Source organism: Oryctolagus cuniculus, chromosome 4 (assembly GCF_964237555.1).
Source record: "Oryctolagus cuniculus chromosome 4, mOryCun1.1, whole genome shotgun sequence".
In the NCBI taxonomy this organism is placed as follows: domain Eukaryota; kingdom Metazoa; phylum Chordata; class Mammalia; order Lagomorpha; family Leporidae; genus Oryctolagus; species Oryctolagus cuniculus.
In genome coordinates this window covers 68,586,586-68,609,788 of record NC_091435.1, presented here as the reverse complement: position 1 = coordinate 68,609,788, position 23,203 = coordinate 68,586,586, and the positions used below count along the sequence as shown (strand labels likewise).

General features: G+C 37.9%; 2 protein-coding genes across 8 annotated transcripts in view; one reads left to right on the top strand and one right to left on the bottom strand.

Annotated features, from left to right (window-relative positions):
• Nucleotides 1–1,854, bottom strand: part of SLC35A5 (solute carrier family 35 member A5) — a 40,984-nt gene extending 39,130 nt beyond the window's left edge. For 2 of the 7 annotated variants that reach the window (XM_008266946.4, XM_070072108.1), the window contains exon 1: nucleotides 47–851. The gene's annotated coding sequence lies outside the window, so the exon portion shown is untranslated. Of the gene's footprint in view, nucleotides 1–46; nucleotides 871–1,717 lie in introns of those variants that run through there. The other 5 variants (XR_011387870.1, XR_011387871.1, XM_051819048.2 and 2 more) reach the window with 5 other exon arrangements.
• The window catches only part of ATG3 (autophagy related 3), a 39,997-nt gene continuing 17,677 nt past the window's right edge, over nucleotides 884–23,203 (top strand). Inside the window, exons 1-7 of the mRNA XM_002716705.5 lie at nucleotides 884–1,363; nucleotides 4,417–4,458; nucleotides 8,455–8,504; nucleotides 10,896–10,966; nucleotides 12,090–12,197; nucleotides 17,675–17,724; nucleotides 19,422–19,503. Coding sequence (XP_002716751.1) covers nucleotides 1,292–1,363; nucleotides 4,417–4,458; nucleotides 8,455–8,504; nucleotides 10,896–10,966; nucleotides 12,090–12,197; nucleotides 17,675–17,724; nucleotides 19,422–19,503 — 475 coding nt within the window. The 5' untranslated portion in view covers nucleotides 884–1,291. The remainder of the gene's footprint in view (nucleotides 1,364–4,416; nucleotides 4,459–8,454; nucleotides 8,505–10,895; nucleotides 10,967–12,089; nucleotides 12,198–17,674; nucleotides 17,725–19,421; nucleotides 19,504–23,203) is intronic.

Here is a 23,203-nt window from a genome sequence, read left to right as displayed (position 1 = left end):
GGGCCAGATTAGAAATGTTGACAACAGTAGCAAGGGAGCAACAAACCTCTGGGCCTGCAGAAAAGCAATTCTTTAGCTTTAATTCTTATTGGCAACTTTGTTATGTAAGAAAATTTCGGGAACTGTGTTTTCCTTCTCCTAGCTGCTCCTCCCGGGGTGGAGAAAAGAGCTTGTCGACAAAGATTTCGTTATAATGACCAATCAGTGCGGGCCATAGATCTTAGGCTTCATGAATCTAAGGTGCATCTTGAATAGGCTGAGGACATTAAACCCCAGGCCCCGTAAGTACTTGCCCAAAGCCTCCCAGCATAGCCACAGGGAGGGCGCACAGAGCCCGGGGCGGGGACCGCAGAGCAAATACCGATCTGACCGCCCAGCGGGCGCAAGCGTATAGGACAGCAAAGAGCCACCGCCTTACACCAGGCGGCCAGGTTTCCCTCCACCGCCAGGGAAACCCTTCTCGTCACACATGCGCAGCAGGGGTCTCCTCCGGCGCACCCTCTCTCACACGCACGCGCAGTTCTTTGCCCGCTGGACGCGGTTACCTCCGACCCCGAGCAGAGCGTCTATTGGAGGCACGAGCATCCTACATCTGACACAGTAACTGTCTAGTTCCCGGAGTAGCGGCAGTAGCTTTGTTGTTCACAGCCGGGAAAGCCATGGGAAGGAAACAGAGGCCATGACAACCTCTGCACCCAGCTTTATATTCCGGAACGAAAAGCACGGCTACACCCCAGCTGGGAAAGAGCGAACCCGAACCCCCTTGCGCAGGCGCGTTCAGTGTTGCGCTTCCGGAGGGCGGGGAGAAGCCGCCCGACCCCGTCCCCGGCACGGCCTTTCTCTCGTCACGTGGCAGGAGTACGGTGTCACGTGAGGCCCAGGTGGCGGCGGAGCTACGGCAAGAGAGAGAGAGGCGGAAGGGGAAGTCGGAAGGGGCGCTCGTGAAAGCTAAAGGGGACAAGACAGCTGTCCAAGGGGTGAAGGGTGCGCGTGCGCCCGCTACTCCCCCCGGGACCGCCCTTGGCTCCACCGGCTCTCCTGCGGCCGAGTGGCGGCTGGGCCCGGGCCGCCGTGCACTGCCCGGAGCGAGGAGCGCGCGCCCTGCCCTCGCGCGCGGCCCCCGCCCCTCCCCCTCGTCCCGTGCGGCCCGTCGCGGCCCGTCCAGTCCCTCGGACGCCCCGGGCCGGGTCTCTGTGCGAGTCGGCGGCAGTGGGGACGCCCGACTGCCCAGCTGCTGCCGGGCCTGCCCTCTCCACGCCGTCGCGGGGCCGGCCGCTGCTCCGGCCCCAGGATGCAGAATGTGATTAACACGGTGAAGGGAAAGGCCCTGGAAGTAGCTGAGTACCTGACGCCGGTCCTCAAGGTAAGCCGGGCCCGGCTTGCCTGGGATTTCGGGCACAAGTTCAACGCTGCGGAGACCTGGCGGGGCAGGTGTGGGAGACTGGGCGGGTGCAGCCCCCACCGTGGGTCTCGCCGGGCTGTCGGGCTCCCCTGCGCTAGGCGAGGGGCGACGCTCCGGCGCGTGCTGCCGCGTCCCCCCGTCGTGGGCTTGGAACGAGGTCGGCCCCTGAGTGAGTGTGAGAACGGTGACTCCTAACATCGGGAGTTTGGGAAACTTTTTAAACATTAAAATAGGTAATCAGCTTTTGATGCTGCAGGGACACTGTCACTTTTTTCTTGCAAGTGTCGTGAAAAGTCTGTTAGTGATAGGGCTGACCTGGGTGAGTTGTGACCTGGGTTGCGGCTCCTGTAGGTATCAGAGGAAGAAGGTGAAGTCCGCATCGTTATCTCTGTAACATGGAACCCCAGGGAAGGAGCAAAGCCTGTCTTTGCAAAGGCTTTAAAATAGCTGTCACTGGTTCTTCATCTTGCAGTTCACGGAGAACAAGGAGCAGCCGGACCCGCCTGGATGTACAGTCTTACTGTATGAGTGTATTGACAGCCCAGCGTTTTTCAGTTAAAAATTGTGACATATTAGCTATTACATCAGTGACTGTTTTCAAAAGATTAATTTCTATAACTGCATTCAAGCTTTTCTTTCTGAATTGTGTTGTAGCTTTATTCTGGCCTTAAGAGTGAGCAGTGATACTAAATAAATGGCAAGTTCTTACCTAGTTTTTTTTGTTATGTTTTTCTTACAGCTTTTTTTAGTGAGGATGAGATATTCTGATACGTGAAGAGTAATGGACAATTTTGCTTTGCTCCCTTTCTGTTACAAAGAGGAATATTGGATCTGTACGTTTTAAAAAGCTATTTCTAAAAACAGCTGAAAATGATACCTTGACCCAACAAGAAAACAGGAGCAGTTATAAATGAGAATTCAACTCTATTTTGCTTTTATTTGTGTATTGTGAGGGCAATTTCAGTTGATTATTCAGCTAGCTATTCAAAATTTGAAGGTAGTTTTGACATTTGAATCAGATGCTTCTCTTGCATATTGTGTTACCTTTTCATAATAGTAGATCCATCTAAGTATAAACTATTTGAATAATGCACGGTTTTTTAGTTTCAGGGAGAGATGAGCAAGAGACCTTCCAGATTAAATATAAAATAGCAATTTTATAGACCACTTGTATTTTACTGAATTTATGATAAAAATTAGGTTTTGAAGGATCATTTGACTTGTTCACCAAACTGGAAAAAGAAGTGTTAGCATGTCAATATGTATGATGTGTATTTTAGTTTAAAGGGAAGCAGAGTTAATGGCACTGACCTTGTCACTACTCTGCAAACTGTTAGATTACAGAGAATCCTTATATCTTTCTGCTAGATGAGAGAAGACAAAGAGAAAAAGCAAAATCCTCAGGAAAGAAGTAATGGCTTTCCCTAGCAAGTGAAAGACTAAGTAACATTTTGCTTTGTTAATAGTTCTTATTAGGGTATTAGAGTCCTCTTCATAGTGAAGTCTTTGTGCTTCGCATTCTATTTTAAATGGCCGTCTCTCCCCAGCCATCTCTCTACTTCGTCTTCTTGCATGATTTGGTATTTACTATCTCTGGCTCTTATTTCTCAGCTAGAGTTTGAACTCTTCTTGAGGGCAAGGATGTTTATGAGGGCAAGAATTTTATTCATACTTGTCTCCCAGTGTTTTGATTAGTGCCTGGCACGTGGTAGTTAGTAAATATTTGTTGAATGAATAGTATTGCTAAATGAATTTTTTCATCTTTGTAGCCTCTATGACAAAATCTTACATATAAAACAGTTTTGAAAAATTTGGTCAATAGAATTCTTGTTTTAGATTAGAGAATATTATGTAAATATCTTGAGATGAAAATAATAGGAAATTGTTAAATGATTTAGTTTCCAATATTGTATGGGCTGAGTTGTAAGATGTCTGAGCATCTTTAAGACATTTTTACAGTGCTGTAAAATAAGGATATTTGGTTACTCTTGCCTCAGAATCAGCCCTTAAGGCACTCAGATCTGGCTGAAGAGCCCATGAGAGTATTATAGGCATGGAAAGCCAAGACACTCTGGCCAAAAAAACAAAAACAAAAACAAAAAACAAAACCTCAATGAAAGATCTCTGCGAGTGAGATCCCAGTGGAAAGAACAGACCATCAAAGAAGGAGGTACCTTTCTCTGAAGGGAGGAGAGAATTTCCACTTTGACTATGACCTTGTCTAAATAAGATCGGAGTTTGTGGACTCAAAAGGCTTCCATAGCCTTGGCAACTCATGACAAGAGCCTAGGGAGATTACTGACGCCGGAAACAAGAGTGTCAATTTGTTAAGTCAACAACAGGAGTCACTATGCACTTACTCCCCATGTAGGATCTATGTCCTTAATGTGTTGTACAATGTGAATTAATGCTATATAACTAGTACTGAAACAGTATTTTACACTTTATGTTCTATGTGGGTGCAAACTGTTGAAATCTTTACTTAATATATACTAAATTGATCTTCTGTATATAAAGAGAATTGAAAATGAATCTTGATGTGAATGGAATGGGAGAGGGAGTGGGAGATGGGAGGGTTGCGGGTGGGAGGAAAGGTATGAGGGGGAAAGCCATTGTAATCCATAAACTGTACTTTGGAAATTTATATTTATTAAATAAAATATTATTTATTAAATAATTAATTAAATAAAAGTTAAAAAAAGATATTTGGTTATTGTGCAGAATTACTATAAGGCTTCAAGGTTGATTTAAACACTTTTGGTTTTCCATAGCGCCTTACTCTATAAAAACACTGGTCAAATTGTGTTGTTTTTCTTTTCATGTCTGTTTCCTGCATTGGAATTACATGTTTATTGTGGTTACATCCCAGTGTGTATGTATATATGTGCATGTGTGTGTGCATTTTGTATGTACTCCATTTCCCTGGAAAGATACAAGGCAAATGGTTGCTCCCCACATATTTTTCAGTTGAAAGTGAAGGGTAATATAATACTTACTCTTTTTGCTCTCTTTAGGAATCGAAGTTTAAGGAAACAGGTGTCATAACACCAGAAGAGGTAAGTGATGCAGCTATTTTGAACCCATACAGTTATATTAAATTGGATGGCTTTTCTGCTTAGTAAGAAAGCAGCTTGACGTTTAATTTTGATTTCAGTACAATTAGATTTTGTTGACTAGTGATTAATGGGGATTTCTACTTCCAAAGGAGACATAACTTCCCTCTTAGTTTGCTGCTTCTCGTATTGCTCGGTTAGTTCCTCTTTATTGAGAAATGAGAGTGGCAGAGGGAATGGAAAAGACTGATATAGTCACTTATCCATAAGTCATATTTGTGCTACATTGAGCTGCACAGTTGGATGCTGGTGTTTTCTGGGTCTTGACTCTGTCTATATCAAAGGTGAATTTTTGTGGTTTTCCATTTGTAATCTTTGCTCACTAGCTTAACTATTTTATTATTACATACTTGCCACTGATTATTTCTCACTTTTTCCACTTTTTCTATTAAACATGAAATGTTGAAACTGCTTAATGCTGGACAGCTATTTAAGCCAGTTGTATGCAGTTGAATTTTTAATATAGAATTATGTTTTGAGGAGTCATTTTACATGTTTATCTTGTCTTCATAATAGGAGTTCTCTTTCATTTTGATAGTTCAGAGATTTAGACTCCAGTTTTGCAAAGTTGTGTTGCATGACTTACTTAATTTTTAATAAAAGATAAAGTCTGATCTTGTAAGTTTTCATTTGTGATGGCATCTTTCCTGCGCTAAATCCTAAGAATTCTAAGAATAGTTTGGTGAATGGATCTTTTATCTAAAATTGTCTTTATTTTCAGTGAAGATTCATGGTGGCTTGGAAAGAACCTAGGAGACTTGTTTTCTAGACCCATTTCTCTAATTTCTCCTCATTTGGGCAGATCATTTAAATGTCTCTCTCTCATTTATAAAATGAAGGCTTTGAACTGGACATTTTAAAGGACTTGCTGTTATGCTCCATGAGTTCAGTACCTTAAATACCAAATAAAACGAAGTTTTGATCTCAAGTATACCATTAACATTCATGCCAAACAAAGGTGTAATTTTGAATGACTCTTTAAGATGTCTGAAATCAAGAACAGGGTTGAAGGTATACTGTTCTTGTGCTCTTAGACCTTATCTCCTCAGAGTGAAGATGGCTAATTGTTAGATAGTTGAAATTAAGAGATGCAAACTGTGGTCATTGGATAGAATTAAGCAAACTGTATTAAAATGGGAATTCATCCTAGGAAGAATACCTGTTACATTTAATTGTATCATGAAGCAGTTTATGAATTTTCCCCTTTTTAAAAAATCCAGTACAAAACAACTAGCCCAGCTGAGAAATCAACACATAATATTGGGTTGTGATAGAGTACAATGACAGGATTGAATGAGACTAGAATGAATCTGATTGAAAATAAAAGGAAGACATCATTTGCTTTGGGTAAATATTGTATACTGGGTTGATCTGTACATTTGCTTCCTCATACTGTTTCTGGGCTTTTGCATGTAGGTCTCCTGCTAACTTTTTGTTTCCGTTGAAAGGTATGAAATTATTGTGTTTAAAAGAGAGTTAACCAGAATCTTTTTGGTATTACTTAGAAAAAAATGTTTGATGTGTCCATGATGTGGTTAAGTAGAGAAGTATTAATAAAGGTACTAGAGAAATGAAACTGCCCACCAAGATGTAAATATTGATTGTATCTTATTGGAGTTATTCAGAATTATATGTTCATAAGTCTCAGACTTATTTCTCTGAGAAATCTATTTCAAATGATACTGACAATTTAGAAATTTCCATGTTTACCCTACATTTTATTTCATTTGAATATGTAAGGCAGGTAACAGTAGTCATTGCTAATGAAGGCAAATGTATGCTTTTACTGACTTATTGATGCATTTCTGTTGCTTTTATGATTTTTCTTCTGGGTTTTTGTTAAAATTGGCTGATACTTCCAGAGAGATCTGGGATAAATAGAGTCTGAAGTCTTGCCCTTAAAGAAATATAATTAAAGAATTTTTAAATTTTAATTTTTTGCTTTGCTTTATTTTTGGTTAACTACTTATGATGATGATAAATTGGTTCCTGACAACCACAGAGCTAAATGTATGTAGTATTTGGCTACTGTGACCCCAAAATGGTTAAACTTTGGAGGAGAGATTTGTTTTTGTTTTGACTTTTGTCTGCTTAACTAAGTTTAAATAGCAAAATGATTGTTTAAAATAAAAGATCAGAAGCCTTTATAAGGTTTCCATTACAAAAACAGTTGATATATCCTAACCTTATTAATGTGTCACTTAAAAAGAGGTTATTCTGAAGATTCTTATTTGATAAAATTTTACTCTCAAAGAGCATTTTATATAGACATATTTTCTCATTAAATTCTTATTAAGTTATATATATATATACACACACACACATTTATATATATATATATATATAGCTATGTAATACACCATGAACAATGCAAGATTTTAAGTTAGAGCTATTGTGAAATAGAATTGGGAAAGTGTATGTGGGTATTGCCTGAGTTGGGACACTGGGGTTATGCTTAACAGACTTTCATTTTCTGCTCTCAACAACAGGCAGGGGTTTTGTTCCAATTAAGGTCATCTCATGTCCATTTCTGTTGGAAGTCTCTAAAAGGTTAAATTGTTTTTCCTGTCTGTTTTCAGTTTTTGTTTTATTTTTTCATAAGATTTTATTTTTTGTTTATTTGAAAGGCAGAGTGGGAGGGAGGAGAGCGGGAAAGAAGGAGAGAACAAACTTCCGACTGCTGATTTATTTCCTAAGTGACCCCAACAGCCAGGTGTAGGATAGGCCAAAGCCAGGAGCCAGGAATTCCATCCAGGTCTCCCATATGGATGGCAGAGGCCCTAACTTCTGCTCCCTTCCCAGGCACATTAGCAGGAAGCTGGATTGGAAGCAGAGTAGCCAGGACTCCAATATGGAGTGCTCCAACTATATTGGATTTGGTGTCACAAGCAATAGATTAACCCACTGTCCCACAATGCAAGCCCTAGGCTGGGTGGTTTTTTTTTTTCTTTCTTTGTTTTCTTTTCTTTTCTTTTCTTTTTTTTTTTTTTTAACAAAACTTGCACGATGTTCAACTGGCCCAAGCTGTCCAAGGCTTTTAAAAGATTTGGTGTCTTAATTTTGTAAGTTATTTAATATGATAAAGCTTTTAAAATTCCATTACCTAAATTTTAAGTAAATAATAAAAGACAAGAGAAACATGTATTGCGATGAAATGTGGCAGGTTTATATCCTAAACATATGTCTGTTTAGTAATTATTGCAAATATTTTCATTGAGTTTTCAATCATTAGCAGGAATCTGTTTTTTTTTTATTCATAGAGTGAATTTTGACATTTATTTTCTAAATTATTTTGTATTTGAGAGTCAGAGAGACAGACACACACATACACCTAAAGAAATAGAGAGAACTCCTGCTTGCTGGTTCACTTCTCAAATGCCTGTAATGGGTACAGAGCCAAAGCCAGAAGCCAATAACTCAATCCAGAACTTCTACTTTGGGGTGATAGGAACTCAACTACTAGAGCTGTCACTGCTGCCTCCCAGTGACCACCCTAGCAGGAAGCTAGAATCAGCAGCTGAGACAGAGCTCTAACCTGAGCACTCTGATATGGGAAATAGGCGCCATAACTTCTTAATAGCCAGGCCAAAGGCTTGCCCTCGATTTTGACATTCTAAATCCTGTAACCTTATCTTTATAATTTCATGATGTTGTATGCTCTTGCTGTTATTTAATGATAAAAATGAATTTTTAAAATTTAGCACTTAGTTTTTTTCTTCCAAAATTAATTTTAATTTTTATGGATGTTAAAAAATTTTGCAGTTTAGTAATAGTGAAAAATAAATCTTGAGATTAATGGTGGCTTTGGTAATGTTTGCATTTTAATTGGTTATTGGGTATCAAGGTTATCAGGATAATTAGTTTGGTACTTTACCATACTGCATTGATGTTCAGTTTTTCTTTTTCCTTTTTTTCATATTTTTTCTGAAACCTGAATAGTTTGTGGCAGCTGGAGATCATTTAGTCCACCACTGTCCCACATGGCAATGGTAAGTTATCTTGAGTAAAAAATAAAAAATAAAAGGTGTGGCTTCAAAATTATGGTAGTTATAGAAGTTAGTGCATGGAAATTAAAATGACCAGCTAGTAAGTGCAGAGGTGTTATAGAATTTTATGTTCCTTAAAGCATAAGACAGTTATTTTCTTTTATGGTTCACGTGTTATCTTTCCTCTTTGTAATTAGCTGAAGTTAAAAGGTTTGTGACCATAAATTTGCTTATAAGATTTTATTTTCGGCATCAACTTCTAATTATTATAGTAATTTAAGCAATTATCAGTTCTCAATTACAGTGAAAACTGCTAAATTGGTTAAATTTTAATAATGTATTTTAAAATGTTTAATGATTTTCACAACAAATGAGGTTTTACTATCAAATCCTAGTGCTATAAACTCTCAGGTAGCAGCTGAAAATGTGATCTCAGTACTGACGGGGCTGTTTTATTTAGGCTAGAATTGTTTGGATTTATCACCTTCTTTGGATGTAGTTGCTTCAACATGTTATATTCTTTCTTTGTTTTCTTCCTAATGACGTTTTCTCAATTATAGTTGGGTACTACAGTTCTGTTTTGGGGTGTGGGGGAGTAGAGCGCAGGAAATCTAGAGTTAACAAGGTTCTGATTGTTAATATTTTTATTAATATCTAAAGAACTTGACTAATTAAACAGTTATAAACCAGAATTGGCATTCTCTCTCATCTGTGGCCTATTTTATTCCCCTTCATTTTTATATCTAACATATGCCAGAAACAGTTATCACTACTTTTTATCAGTTGCTCTTTATCTTCTAGGACATTATTTCTTTTATACCAAGAAAGGCCGGGTACTCAGGTTTATTTATTTTTATGTCTTTTTCGTTTCTACCTGTACTTCTGTTCTATATTTAAAATTAAATTGAATTCATATCACAGAAATTCTCTGATTTATTAAGAGTTCCCTTCCCTGTATCTTAAATTTTCTGTTTAAACTCCTATCTAGCTGGGTTCTGGTCTATAATTTATACGTATTTAAAATCAAGTACATACATTGTGACAATCATTTTGTGAAAATAACTTACTTGGGATTTTCTTCAGTATAATAGATTAAACATTTTCATTATTGAGATTTTGTTGTAGCCCTCAATTGTTTTATGTATTATTATAGAAGTTAGTTTATATAGACAATATATTCTTTTAGCAGGTAGTAATATTTCCATTTTAAGGATTAGAATGGTTGAAATAATTTTATTGTAACTTAGAACACACTTATACCACACTCCAGTGTCTACACTTCTGGCTGAGTTGCTCTGGCCAGAGCAACAATTCATTTTAAATCAGTGCTAAAAACGGATTATTTGCATTTTAAAACCTCTATGTACTTGTTGTTTTCCCTGAGAACTTGAGGCAGTGCTAAATTTCACATTGGAGACTATTTGAAAAAAGCCTAGAAAGCTGTCATGACATTAGGCATTTCCTGGCTTATGCTCAAATCTGTAGAGTTTGAACTTTAGACTGAAGCCTCAAAAGGCAGTAGAAGTCCAAATTCATGTTCCTGTTTGTGACAGACACTACGTGTCACCCTAGCTCTGGCCAATTCCATTAGATGACCCACAGAAGACTCTTAGCACAAATTGTCAGAGTTACATGAGCAGCTCGGAAATGTGATAGTTGGTTGTGACCCACAGAGGAAGTAGTATTTAAGAATGGGAGCCCTGGAGTCTCTTGGCTTGATCCTTGCTTTTCTACCTGCTGGTTTTTTGACTGTAGGCAACCTGATGTCTTTAAACTTTATTTACTTTCCCTGTGAAATGGAAATATTAGTATTATGATAACCAATTGAAAATAAAACACATTGACTCTTAAATCCTATACCTAATATGCACCCAATAAAAGGAATTTTTGTTTGTTTTAATTTATTTTCAGTATTGTGATGCAGAGCATCTTTTGTCCCTTAGTTCCAATTTTAATACAGTGGTACGAACAGGAATCTTGCCAGCTGTCTACTTTGTTATATAACATACAGCTTTTTTCTGCCTCTTCGTAGTTTCAGGATGAACAGAATTAAAAATCTGAGATTGTGCAGTGGGCAGTAGTTCACAGTGGAGCAGAATTCTCTTTTTTGTTAGAGGCAAAGATAGTAGTTCTACATTATTCTACCTTTATTGTCTATTAATTGAAGCAAATTCTCTTAGGTCTATCTATCTGCAACTCTTAATATAGTTTTCTTATATTGTGCTTTTCTGTGCCCTGACATATACCACTTAGTGGCTGCTTCCCAAACCAGTCCTAAAACAGTTTTCTCAGGGGTGTGAATTCTGAAGTTTTGAGATTTACATGTGATGTCTTCTGATCTGTATTTGCCTTTTAAAATATATTTTGTATTTTGGTGTTTTTCACTTTTTAAAGGGCAACAGGGGAAGAATTAAAAGTGAAGGCATACCTACCAACAGGCAAACAATTTTTGGTAACCAAAAATGGTAAGAATTTTGTTGTATACATAAGCAGTTTTGCACAGCGCTATTATAGAAACAAACCCCTTAGCTAATTTGTGCTTCAAGCTATGCTTATAGCTTCTGTCAGATAAACTTTTAGAAATTTAATGAAGCTCTGCTTTTTCTGTTACTGGAATTTTTTTTCTTAGTTGATTTAAGATTTATTTATTGGAAAGGCAGAGTTAGAGAGATGTATACACAGAATATCTTCCATCCATTGGTTCACTCCCCATATGACTGCAACAGCCAGGCCTGTGCCAGGCAGAAGCAAGGAACCTGAAACTCTAACCGGGTCTTCCACATGCGTGTTGGGGACCTGAGTACTTGGGCTATCATCTGCTCCTTTCCCAGGTGCATTAACAGGGAGCTGGATTGGAAGTGGAGAGCACGTGGACTCAAACCAGAGCTCATGCGGGAAGCCGACATTGCATTTGGCAGCACACTGCCAGCCACCTTCCTTAGTTGATTTTTATCTACTTTTTATTTCTTTTTGCCAAAAAGATATAGTTATCAAGATGGGGAAGAAGACGGCCTCAAGGAAAGTTGGCTTTCCTCAAAGTGGATTGTTATTTGAAGATGACTTCATGATCATCCTTATTAAAATTTGAATTTTTTGATTTGGTGAATTTTGAACTTACTCATTCATAGTGGGTGACTTGAACTTAAATATGTTAACTCTGAAGTTCATTTTGCAAGTTCCTTTAGTCAGTTGTAAACCGGAGGTCACCTCTACCACTGCTGAGTTTGACAGGTGGTACTTTCATATTCTGAAAATAAAGCTATTAAAAGAAGAAATTGTTCATTAATCTGAAATTGAACAGTGTCATCTCTGGCTTCAACCTGCTGTTCTTCACAGACCATACACAGAGCACTCCCACTGGCTCCCTTCAACTTGCCTTCTGACAAGTTTAGGGAAAGATAAATGTGGTCCAATATTTATGTGTTGTAAACTGAATGTAATTCTTAATCACTTTCAAAATAAGTGAAGTATATCTCTTTAATGTTTTGGCTGTGTAAATATTATATTTTAGGGGATAAGCTTTCTGTTTCCAATGTATTTGTGGTTAGCAAATTATATGCTAGTAAATATATTTACCATTTTTTATAGTGCCATGCTACAAACGGTGCAAACAGATGGAATATTCAGATGAATTGGAAGCTATCATAGAAGAAGATGATGGTGATGGAGGATGGGTAGATACATATCACAACACAGGTAAGAGGAAAGTAGAATGGCATCTATTTAATTTCTTTCAAGCTTTCACAATCTTTCATAGAAGCCTTGATTTAAAAAGGGATACATAAGGCTGTTTTGTCTCCATAGACATTCCCCTGAAAGAAGCAGGAATGCAAATTTAAGTGATATACTCAAAAGCTCTTGGAGTTTACCAGGTTTCCATAGTACCTGCTCTTCAGCTGTAATTTGAAAATATCCTACTTTTTTTGTTTTTTTCAAGATTTTATTTGAGAGTTAGAGTTACAGAGAGAGGAAGAGACAAAGAGAAAGGTCTTCCATTTGTTGGTCCACTCCCCAAACGGCCACAATGGCCAGAGGTTAGCTGATACAAAGCCAGGAGCCAGGAGCTTCCTCTGGGTTTCCCAAGCAATTGCAGGAGCCCAAGCACTTAGGCCATCCTGTGCTGCTTCCCCAGGCCAAAGCAGAGAGCTGGATTGGAAGAGGAGTAGCCAGGACTAGAAATGGTACCCTTATGCATTGGTAGTGCCCCAGGCAGAAGTTTAGCCCACTATGCCACAGTGCTATCTCTGGAAAATAGAATTAAAATTTGTTTATTTTGGTGAAAGAAAATTTAAATCTAGGTATAAAAGAAATGTCTTCGAAAAAGTTTGTGAAAAAATGTAATTTCATTAAAAAACTGCATGGATTTTAAAAAAGGGTTTTTTTCCCAAAGATTTATTTATTGATCTAAAAGGCAGGGTTACAGAGAGGCAGAGGCAGAGGCAGAGAGAAGTCTTCACTCCCAAATGGCCACAATAGCCAGAACTGGGCCAGATGGAAGCCAGGAGCCAGAAGTTTCCATCTCAGTCTCTCACATGGGTGCAGATGGCCAAGCACTTGGGCCATCTCTTGCTGCTTTCTGGGGCATTAGCAGGGAGCTGGATCATAAGTGGAGCAGCCAGGACCCGAACTGGTGCCCATGTGGAATACTGGCAATGCTGGCAGCGGCTTAACCTGCTTTGCCACAGTGCCAACCCTTCAGAAATTTTTTACACCAAATAAACTTTGTTTTTCCATATAACTTTTTAAAGTACCCTCATGTTTGCTTAAATTGTTTAGAATCTTGAATTTTTTGAAGAAAATATATACCTCATGATACTTGATACTTACAAAAAACAAAGAGTGATTTAGGGAGAGAGATCTTCCACCACTGGCTCACTGCCTAAGTGTAGGAAATAGCCAAGTCTGGGCCAAACTGAAGCCAAGGGCCTGGAACTCCATCTGGTCTCCCACATGGGTGGCAGTGACTGAAGAACTTAAAAGTGGGCCATCATCCACTGCCTTCCCAGGGACATTAGCAGGAAGCTGGGTTGGAAGCAGAGTACACATAACTCGAACTGGCACTCTGATGTGGATTCTGGATGTCCTAAGTGGCAGCTTAATCTGCTACCCCACAACGCCTGCCCCTTGAGTATATTTTTTCGTTGCACATCCTAAAATGCTGTTAGACACTATATGTAACTTATGTACTTGCATACTGTCAGATGCTGCTGTAGTTAACTTCCGTTTATTAATTTAAATGAAAAAAATGTCTTCTAAGTTTTGATCTATGATGTTACAAACAAGTTTTGGGGTCCAGTGTTGTGGCACAGCAAAGTTTTCTCCCTTTAGGCAGTATGTCCTCAGCAGCAGCAATTGAACAAGAGTCCTCAAGTGTGACCCTATTGACATTTTGAGCAAGATAACTCCTTGTTGTAGCATTTCCTGTGCATTGCAAAATCTAGCAGTATCTGTGGCCTCTACCCACTCAATGCTATTTGTATCCTCTAGCTGTGACAATCCAAAATGCTTCCAGACATTGTCAGATATTCCATAAGAGGAGCAAAATTGCTACTCTCAGTTGAGACTCACTGCAGTAGTCGCAGGGCTAAGTAATCTGCACAAATGAAACTCTCTCTTTGAGTTTCTCCTTTATGCAAAGGATACTGCAATTTGGTGATTTAGGTACAGATTAAATAGTGGGGCTCTTTGACCTGAAACTTTTTGGCTTCTTGAAATTATTGTTTTGCTATGGCCTAGAGGAAATAAAGGATCTAATAGGAATTTAAAAATAATTTTGGGGGTCAGCACTGTGGCACAGCAGTTTAAAGTCCCAGCCTGCAGTGCCCATATGGGCATTGGTTCCAGTCCTGGTTCCAGTCCTGGCTACTCCACTTGCAATCCATCGGCCTGCTAATTCACCTGGAAAAGCAGTGGAGGATGCACCCATGTGGGAGTCCTGGAGGAAGCTCCTGGCTCCTGGCTTTGGATCAGCTCAACTCTGCCCGTTGCAGCCATTTGGGTAGTGAACCGGCATATGGAAGGCCTCTCTCTGTCTCTGCCTTTGTCTTTAACTCTTTCAAGTGAATAATAAAAAATAAATCTTTAAAAAATAATTAAAAATAATTTTGGAAATTTTTCTCTCTTTGTTTTTTTTGTTTGTTTGTTTTGGTGATCTTCCCACAACCCTTCGATTCTACTGCAGTGCTTTAGTTTCCTCTTGGCTGGAAGATACAGACAGTACGTTGGTAGTAAATTGTCAGTTGACTGATAAGCATTATTGATTGTAGCCCTCTTTCCAAAGTAAGGTGAATGAGTTACTTTACTATCTAATTGTATTCTGCTTCATATTCACCACTGCAGACTCCAGGTACCTGTACAGTCATTGATCACAGAAATAAGTATATCAGTCTGATTGGATTGACAGAAATTTAGAGAAGTCAACTAAGAATTAAAATGTTTGTCCTGGTGATCAAGGGGACAAGTAATGTAATTTTTAACCTATGGAAAATAAAGCAGTATTATAGTATAGTTCATTTAATATATATAGTAAATTCTGCCTAATGATTATGAGACATAGCCTTAGAATTTTCACTTTAAACTATACTATATCCTAATTTGATGAAAGCAGTGCTTCCAGCTGATAGAAAAAACCAGGTGGGGCCGGTGGTGTGGCATAGCAGGTAAAGCTGCTGCCTGCAATGCCAGCATCCCGTGTGGGCGCTGGTTCAAGTCCCAGCTGCTCCACTTCTGATCCAGCTCTCTGCTATGGCCTGGGAAAGTAGTAGAAGATGACCCAAGTTCTTGGGCCCCTGAACTTACATGGGAGACATGGAAGAAGCTCCTGGCTTTGGATCCGCGCAGCTCTGGCTGTTGTGGCCAATTGGGGAGTGAACCAGCATATGGAAGATCTCTCTCTCTCTCTCTCTCTCTCTCTGTGTGTGTGTGTGTGTGTGTGTGTGTGTGTAACTCTTGACCTTCTAATAAAATAAATATATCTTTAAGAAAAAGAGAAATGAGGGTCTGGCACTGTAGCACAGTGGGTTAAAGCCCTGGCCTGAAGCCCCAGCATCCCATATGGACACCGGTTCAAGACCCAGCTGCTTCACTTCCAATCCAGCTCTCTGCTGTGGCCTGGGAAAGCAGTAGAAGATGGCCCAAGTCCTTGGGCCCCTGAACTTACGTGGGAGACCCAGAAGAAGCTCCTGGCTTCGGATCAGCTCAGCTCTGGCCATTCCAGCCAATTGGGGAGTGAACCAGCAGATAGAAGACCTCTCTCTCTCTGCCTCTCCTCTCTCTGTAACTCTGACTTTCAAATAAATAAATCTTTAAAAAAAAAAAAATGAAAAGACCAGGTACCTTCTTCAATTCAATGTCTCTCTATCTCCATTTTTCCTTTGTTTATTTTTTTATCTGTTAGCCATTTATAAGTCTCATTTTTCTTGTCTTCTTTTAAAAGATTATTTTAGCAACAGAGTTATAGAGACAAAGAGAGAGATTGAGATCCTCCATTTGCTGGTTTACTTCCCAAATGGATGCAACTGCCAAGTCTCGGCCAGATTTGAGAGCTTCTTCACAGAAGTCCCGTGTAGGTGGCAGGGACCCAACCACTTGCGCCATCTTTTGCTGCTTTCCCAGGCCATTATTAGGGAGCTGATTGGAAGTGGAACAGCCCATATGGCATACCAGTGTCACAGGTGGTGGCTTAACCTCCTACACTACAACACCAGCTCTGATTAGTCACATTTTTCTAGAGAGAGAAAATAATAGGATATGTATATAGGAATAGGTCTAAAAATAAGTAGATAGATTTAGTATAAGGAGCTGTGATTATGTGAACTGGTAAGTCTGAATTCTGCAGAGCACACCAGCAGACTGGAAACCCAAGAAAGGAATGATATTGCAGCGTGAATCCTGGAGACCAGGTTCCTTCTTCCGCAGGACCTCAGGCTTTTCCTCTTATAGCCTTCAGCTTTTTAGATGACTTCAACTTTTTGGACTGCATTTTGGAGGGAAATCTTTACTCAGTCTATTGGTGTGGATTTTATCACATTTTAAAAAGTAACTTTCACATATAGTCAAGTGTTTTACCAAACATCTGCATACTATAAACTACGCAAGTTGGGATAAAATTAACCATCACAGCCCTTGAGAATATTGTCCTTAGTAGAGTCATTTGAGCTTTCCTTTTCTTTCCCAGTTTAGAAGAGTTCATTCAGTGGGATACTACTATGTTGTATTTTGATGAATTAAATAGATATATTTTCTTTGTTTTTACGTACAGGGTTCAGTGAGTCATTTTGTAATGTCTTTGATGTGTTAATATTGGGTTTTACAGTGTTGTGAAATAATCCTGCCTGTAACATAGTAATTTTTAAACAGCTACAGTGAAGTAACTAGTGTTAGACCAGTGAATAGTGACATCTTCCATTTATGACAGTAAGCAAATTATTCTTTGGTTTACACATTGGCAACAGATATATATTAAAATTTTAGAAGATTAACAAAGGAGCTAAGCTTATTTTGTATTTAGAGTTGTTTTTCTTTGGTAGCTTTAGTTGCTGTTGCATCTCTCATACTATAAAATTGTCTGAAAATGCTGACAGATATTTTGAATAGTCATGTTAGTATTTCATATTACGTAGATGACTTGGTGCTGCTGCCAGATTAATACTTTTACTGTGACAAGTGTATTTTGAAGTATTTCAGTGGAGACATTGAATCAAAAGTCAGCTCTTGGGGATTTTAGCTGTGGTTTCTTCATTTAACTACGTGTAAGACTCAAGTCGTTTTACTTCTCTGGTGACTGCTTCTTCATAGGTAGAAATTATTACTTTTAACTGCCTCATGAGATAGTATTTCTAAGATTAAATAAAATGTGACAACAGTAAAGTAGAAAGCTCCAAATTCTTGTGGTAAGTTGTTTCTTTACTATAGTCTCAATCTTTTCACTTTTCAGTGGAATATATTGTGATAGAACCAAGCAAGAAATGTAGATGAGGAATATAAATGAAGAATGATAGAATAATATATTAAATTAGTATTTAGGATTCATTTTTTAAAGATTCTGCTTATATTTGCCCATTTCAGAGAAGTTGTAAGAGTTTAGAATTCTAAGTGTTTTTATATTACTTTAATCAGGTACATGAGATGTTTACAGCTTAATTATAGTTGTTTTTCTCCTGAATTTTAAACAGGTATTACAGGAATAACTGAAGCAGTTAAGGAAATTACACTGGAAAACAAGGTACTGGTTACTTAGTTGTATTTCTGAATTCAATGACCTGAACAAAATGTATATAAGATTATTCATATCTTTCTTATCCAAACTCTGGTTATTTATTGTTAAACTTTTAAATTCTAGCTATTTTCTTCCCTTTCATTTTTGTACATCAACATTATAAATTAATACTGCTTCGTAATGATTCCTTTACTTTTCTTAATTTGTAATATGTTAAGAAAAATATTTTTGGGATTATAACTGATAAAAACTACTAATTTTTGCTAATTGGAAAGACTGAGGGTAGTTTTAAAATGATGGCATTTGTTTTTAGGTATTTTTAATACCATATGTTCTGTGTGGGGAGTATTTGTCAGGGAGCATCTGCTTGCTGATCAGTACTAATGACATATTAATGTTTAAATTTTTTAGTTTAACTACTATAAACACTTTTCTAAAATTACTGGTAATATATTTTTTGTTTTTTAAATTTAAATGTAAATTTTAGCTTAACGTTGAAAATTATCCCATTTTGAATGAATTGAGGCTAAGTCAGTTAAGTTTTAGTATATGATTTATTTGGGAGATGGGATTTTTCTGGATGTTTTTGTTTGATTCAAGATATATGTATTAGATGAGTTTCTCATTTCTCAGGAAATGTTTTAATGATAAGTCTTAGAGAATAGTCTGAATGGAATCATTGTGTTACTGTTCTTATGAAACATTCTCTACAACAGATACTGTTAACCTATGATGTTAAGATGTTTGTGCGTTTTTGTCATTTTGTTGTTTTTGGGTTTGTAACTGGGGCTTAACAAAGTATTAGGTTTTTTTGATATACAGCTTTATAAGTGATAGGGATTAAAGTTCAAGTCAGTGGCTTTAAGAATTCATCCATTTGATATTTTACTTTTTGCTGAATTTGAATGACTAAGAAGAAATCACACAAATGCTTTTCCTGCTTTAGAAAATCTTGTTTACTCTGTTACTGTATATGCTTTAGATGTTGGGAATGATAAATGATAGAGTAGTATAACTTAAAATATTATTTTATTGGGAGCTCCACTGGCAACTTTTTTTTTTATTAACAGGCAGGGTACCCTGCCACCATGTTTTTTTTTTTGTTTTTTTTTTGTTTGTTTGTTTTTTCTTTTTAAAGATTTATTTACTTATTTGAAAGTCAGAGTTAAACAGAGAGAGAAGGAGAGGCAGAGAGAGAGAGAGGGGACTTCCATCCACTGGTTCACTCCCCAATTGGCTGCAACGGCCAGAGCTGCGCTGATCTGAAACTAGGAGCCAAGAGCTTCTTCTGGGTTTCCCACGCAAGTACAGAGACCCAAGGACTTGGACCATCTTGTACTGCTTTCCCAGGCCATAGCAGAGAGCTGGATGTGAAGTGGAGCAACTGGGACATGAATTGGTGCCCATATAGGATGCCGACACTGCAGGCGGAGGATTTACCTGCCATGCTACAGCACTGCTGGCAACCATTTTTATGCTTAGCTTAGATGATTTTTGGTGTTCCCATAACACCTTTGGAGTGAATAATTTTCAATTATAGCGCTAATAAATGTGTCATCTCAATTGGGGTTTGAGTTTCTTGAGGATAAGAACTGTCTTTTAGAATTATTTTTGCAGTTGTTAACACTGTGCTAGTACATGAATTTTCAGTGTTTGAACTAATGGACCTATTGAAATGACATTAAATATACTTGATTTCATAGGACAGTATAAAACTCCAGGATTGTTCAGCACTATGTGAAGAGGAAGAAGAGGAAGATGAAGGGGAAGCTGCTGATATGGAAGGTATTATTGTTCTAGATTTGCTTTAATACATTGGAATATTAATTTTGGAATTTCTATACTTCACATAGAGTAAGACATCTACTCCATTTAGCTTTAAAGTTTTCATACTTAGTAGCCTATGGAAGATTTTGACTTGTTTTAAATGTCATCAATGGGAAACCTGTCTTTATCCTGGACTCTTGATTTTGCCTAGAAAGTATGAATAGATAGTCTTGTCAGCAGTATTTCTTTATTTAACTTTTTAAATGCATTTTTAGAAAGCTTTTATTTAATAAATACAGATTACCTAAGTACAGCTTTAGGAATATAGCAGTTCTTCCCTCCATACCCACTTTCAACCCCTACTCACTCCCCACCTCCTACTCTCTCTCCCCATTCTTCATTAAGAATTTTTAATTATCTTTATATACAGAAGACCAACTCTATGCTAAGTAAAGATTTCAACGATTTGCACCCACACAGACATACAAAGTAGAAAATACTGTTTGAAGACAGGTTTTACCTTTAATTTTCATAGTACAACTCATTAAGGTCAGAGGTCCTACATAGGTGTAAATGCACAATGACTCCTGTTGTTGATTTAACAATTGATACTCTTATTTATGAGGTCAGTGATCACCTAAGGCTCTTTTCATGAGCTGTCAAGGTGATGAAAGCCTTTTGAGTCCACAGATTCTGTCAGTATTTAGACAGGGCCATAAGCAAAGGGGAAGTTCTCTCCTCCCTTCAGAGAAAAGTACATCCTTCTTTGATGACCCCTTCTTTCCACTGAGGTCTCACTCACAGAGATCCTTCATGTGGATCATTTTTTGCCACAGTGTCTTGGCTTTCCATGCCTGAAATGCTCTCATGGGATTTTTAGCCAGATTTGAATGCCTTAAAGGCTGATTCTGAGGTCAGAGTGCTGTTTAGGGCGTTTGCCATTCTATGAGTCTGCTCTATGGCCTGCTTCCCATGTTGGATCATTCTCTCCTTTTTAATTCTATCTATTGTTATTACTGGGCACTTGGTCTTATTTATGTGATCCCTTTGACACTTATTCCTATCTATATGATCAGTTATGTACTTAAAATGATCATGTGAACATGTAAAATGGCATTAGTGCCACCTAGCTTAATGGGATTTGGATTCCTGTGGCAAGTTTTTAGCTTTACCCTTAGGGATATGTCCATGGGAACATGTGCTGAACTGCATATCTCCTCCCTCTCTTATTCCCACTCTTATTTTTTACTGGGATCTATTTTCCATTGGATTTAAACACCTGTGAATAATTGTGTGTTAAGTGAAGACGAGTTCAACCAATGATATTAAGTAGAAAAAGAAAATAGTAATAAAATAAAATAATAAACCATTACTCAACAGTCAAGTCAAGGGCTGTTCAAGTCATTGCTTCTCATAGTGTCAACTTCACGTCTACAGGTTTCCTTTTAGGTGCTCTGTTAGTTGTCACAGATCAGGGAGAACATATGATATTTGTCCTTTGGGGACTGGCATATTTCACTAAGTATGATGTTTTCCAGATTCATCTGTTTTGTTGCAAATGACTGGATTTTTTTTTTTTTACTGCTGTATTGTATACTGTAGAGTACATGTCCCATAATTTCTTTATCCAGTCTTCTGTTGATGGGCACTTAGATTGATTCCATGTCTTAGCTATTGTGAATTGAGCTGCAATAAACATGGAGGTGCAGATAGCTCTTTTATTTGTGAATTTAATTTCCCTTGGTTAAATTCTTAGGAATGAGATGGCTGGGTTGTATGGCAGGGCTATATTCAGATTTTTGAGGTATCTTCAAACTGTCTTCCATAGTGGCTTTCATGTAATCCCAGTTGTTAATTTTGGCTTTGGCTGCTTGTGCCTCTGGGGTCTTTTCCAAGAAGTCTTGGCCTGTGCCTGTATCTTGCAGGTTATCTTCGATGTCCTAATAATTTGATGGTGTTTGGTCATAGATTTAGACCTTTAATCCATTTTGAGTAGATTTTTGTATAAGCTGTAAGGTAGGGGTCTTGCTTCATACTTCTGCATGGGGAAATCCAGTTTTCTCAGCACCATTTTTTGAGGAGACTGTCCTTGTTTCAGGGATTGGTTATAGCTCCCTGATCAAATATAAATTGGTTATAGATGTTTGGATTGATTTCTGGTGTTTCTATTTTGTTCCATTGGTCTAGCCATGTGTTTTTGTACCAGTACCAGGCTGTTTTGATTATAACTACCATGTAGAATGTCTTGAAATCTAGTATTGTAATGCCTCTGGTTTTGTTTTTGTCGCATAAGATTGCTTTAGCTATTCGAGGTCTCTGTGTCTCCATATGAATTTCAGCATCATTTTTTCTAGATCTGAGAAGAATGTCTTTGGTATTTTGATTGGTATCACATTGAATCTGTAAATTGCTTTTGGAAGAATGGGCATTTTGATGATATTGATTCCATGAACATGGAAGATTTTTTTCATTTTTTGTGTCTTCTATTTCTGTCTTTAATGTTTTGTAATTCTCTTCGTAGAGATCTTTGACATCCTTGGTTAAGTTTATTCCAAGGTATTTGATTATTTTTGTAGCTCTCATGAATGAGATTGATTTTAGAAGTTCTTCCTCAGCTGTGGCATTGTCTGTGTATACAAAGGCTGTTGATTTTTGTGTATTGACTTTATATCCTGCTACTTTACCAAACTCTTCTATGAGTTCCAATAGTTACTCTTAGTGGGGTTTTTTGAATCCCATACATATAGAATCATGTTGTCTGCAAATAGGGATAGTTTGACTTCCTGCTTCCCAATTTGATTCCATTTGACTTCTATTTCTTGCCTAATGGCTCTGGGTAAAACTTCCAATACTATATTAAATAGCAGTGGTGAGAGTGGGCATCCCTGTCTGGTACCAGATCTCAGTGGAAATGTTTCCAACTTTTCCCCATTCAATAGGATGCTGGCCGTAGGTTTGTCATAAATTGCCTTGATTGTATTGAGGAATGTTCCTTCTATACCTGATTTGCTTAGGGTTTTCATCATGAAAGGGTGTTGTCTTTTATCAACTTCTTTCTCTGCATCGATTGAGATATACAGATTTTTCTCTGCAGTTTGTTAATTTGTGTATCACATTGATTTGTGAATGTTGAACCATCCCTGCATACCAGGGATAAATCGCACTGGGTCTGGGTAGATGATCTTTCTGTTGTGTTGGTGGATTCGATTGGCTACATTTTTGTTGAGGATTTTTGCGTCTGTGTTCATCAGGGAATTGGTCTGTAATTCTCTTTCTCTGTTGCATCTTTTTCAGGTTTAGGAATTAAGGTGATACTGTCTATATAGAATTTGGGAGGATTCCCTCTCAATTTTGAATAACTTGAGAAGAATTGGAGTTAGTTCTTCTTTAAATGTCTGGTATAATTCAGCAGTGAAACCATTTGGTCTTGGGCTTTTCTTTGTTTTGAGGGCCTTTATTACTGATTCAATTTCTATCTAATATCTATCTATGGTTCTGTTTAGGTTTTCTGTGTCTTCATAGCTCAATTTAGGTAGGTTATGTGTGTCCAGGAATCTATCCATTTCTGCTAAATTTCCCAGTTTGTTCACATACAGCTCTTTGTAGTAATTCTTGTCAATTCTTTTTATTTCTGTGGTGTCTGTTATATTTCTTTTCATCTCTAATTTTATTGATTTGAGTCTTCTCTCTCCTTTTTTTGGTTAGTTGGGCCAATGGT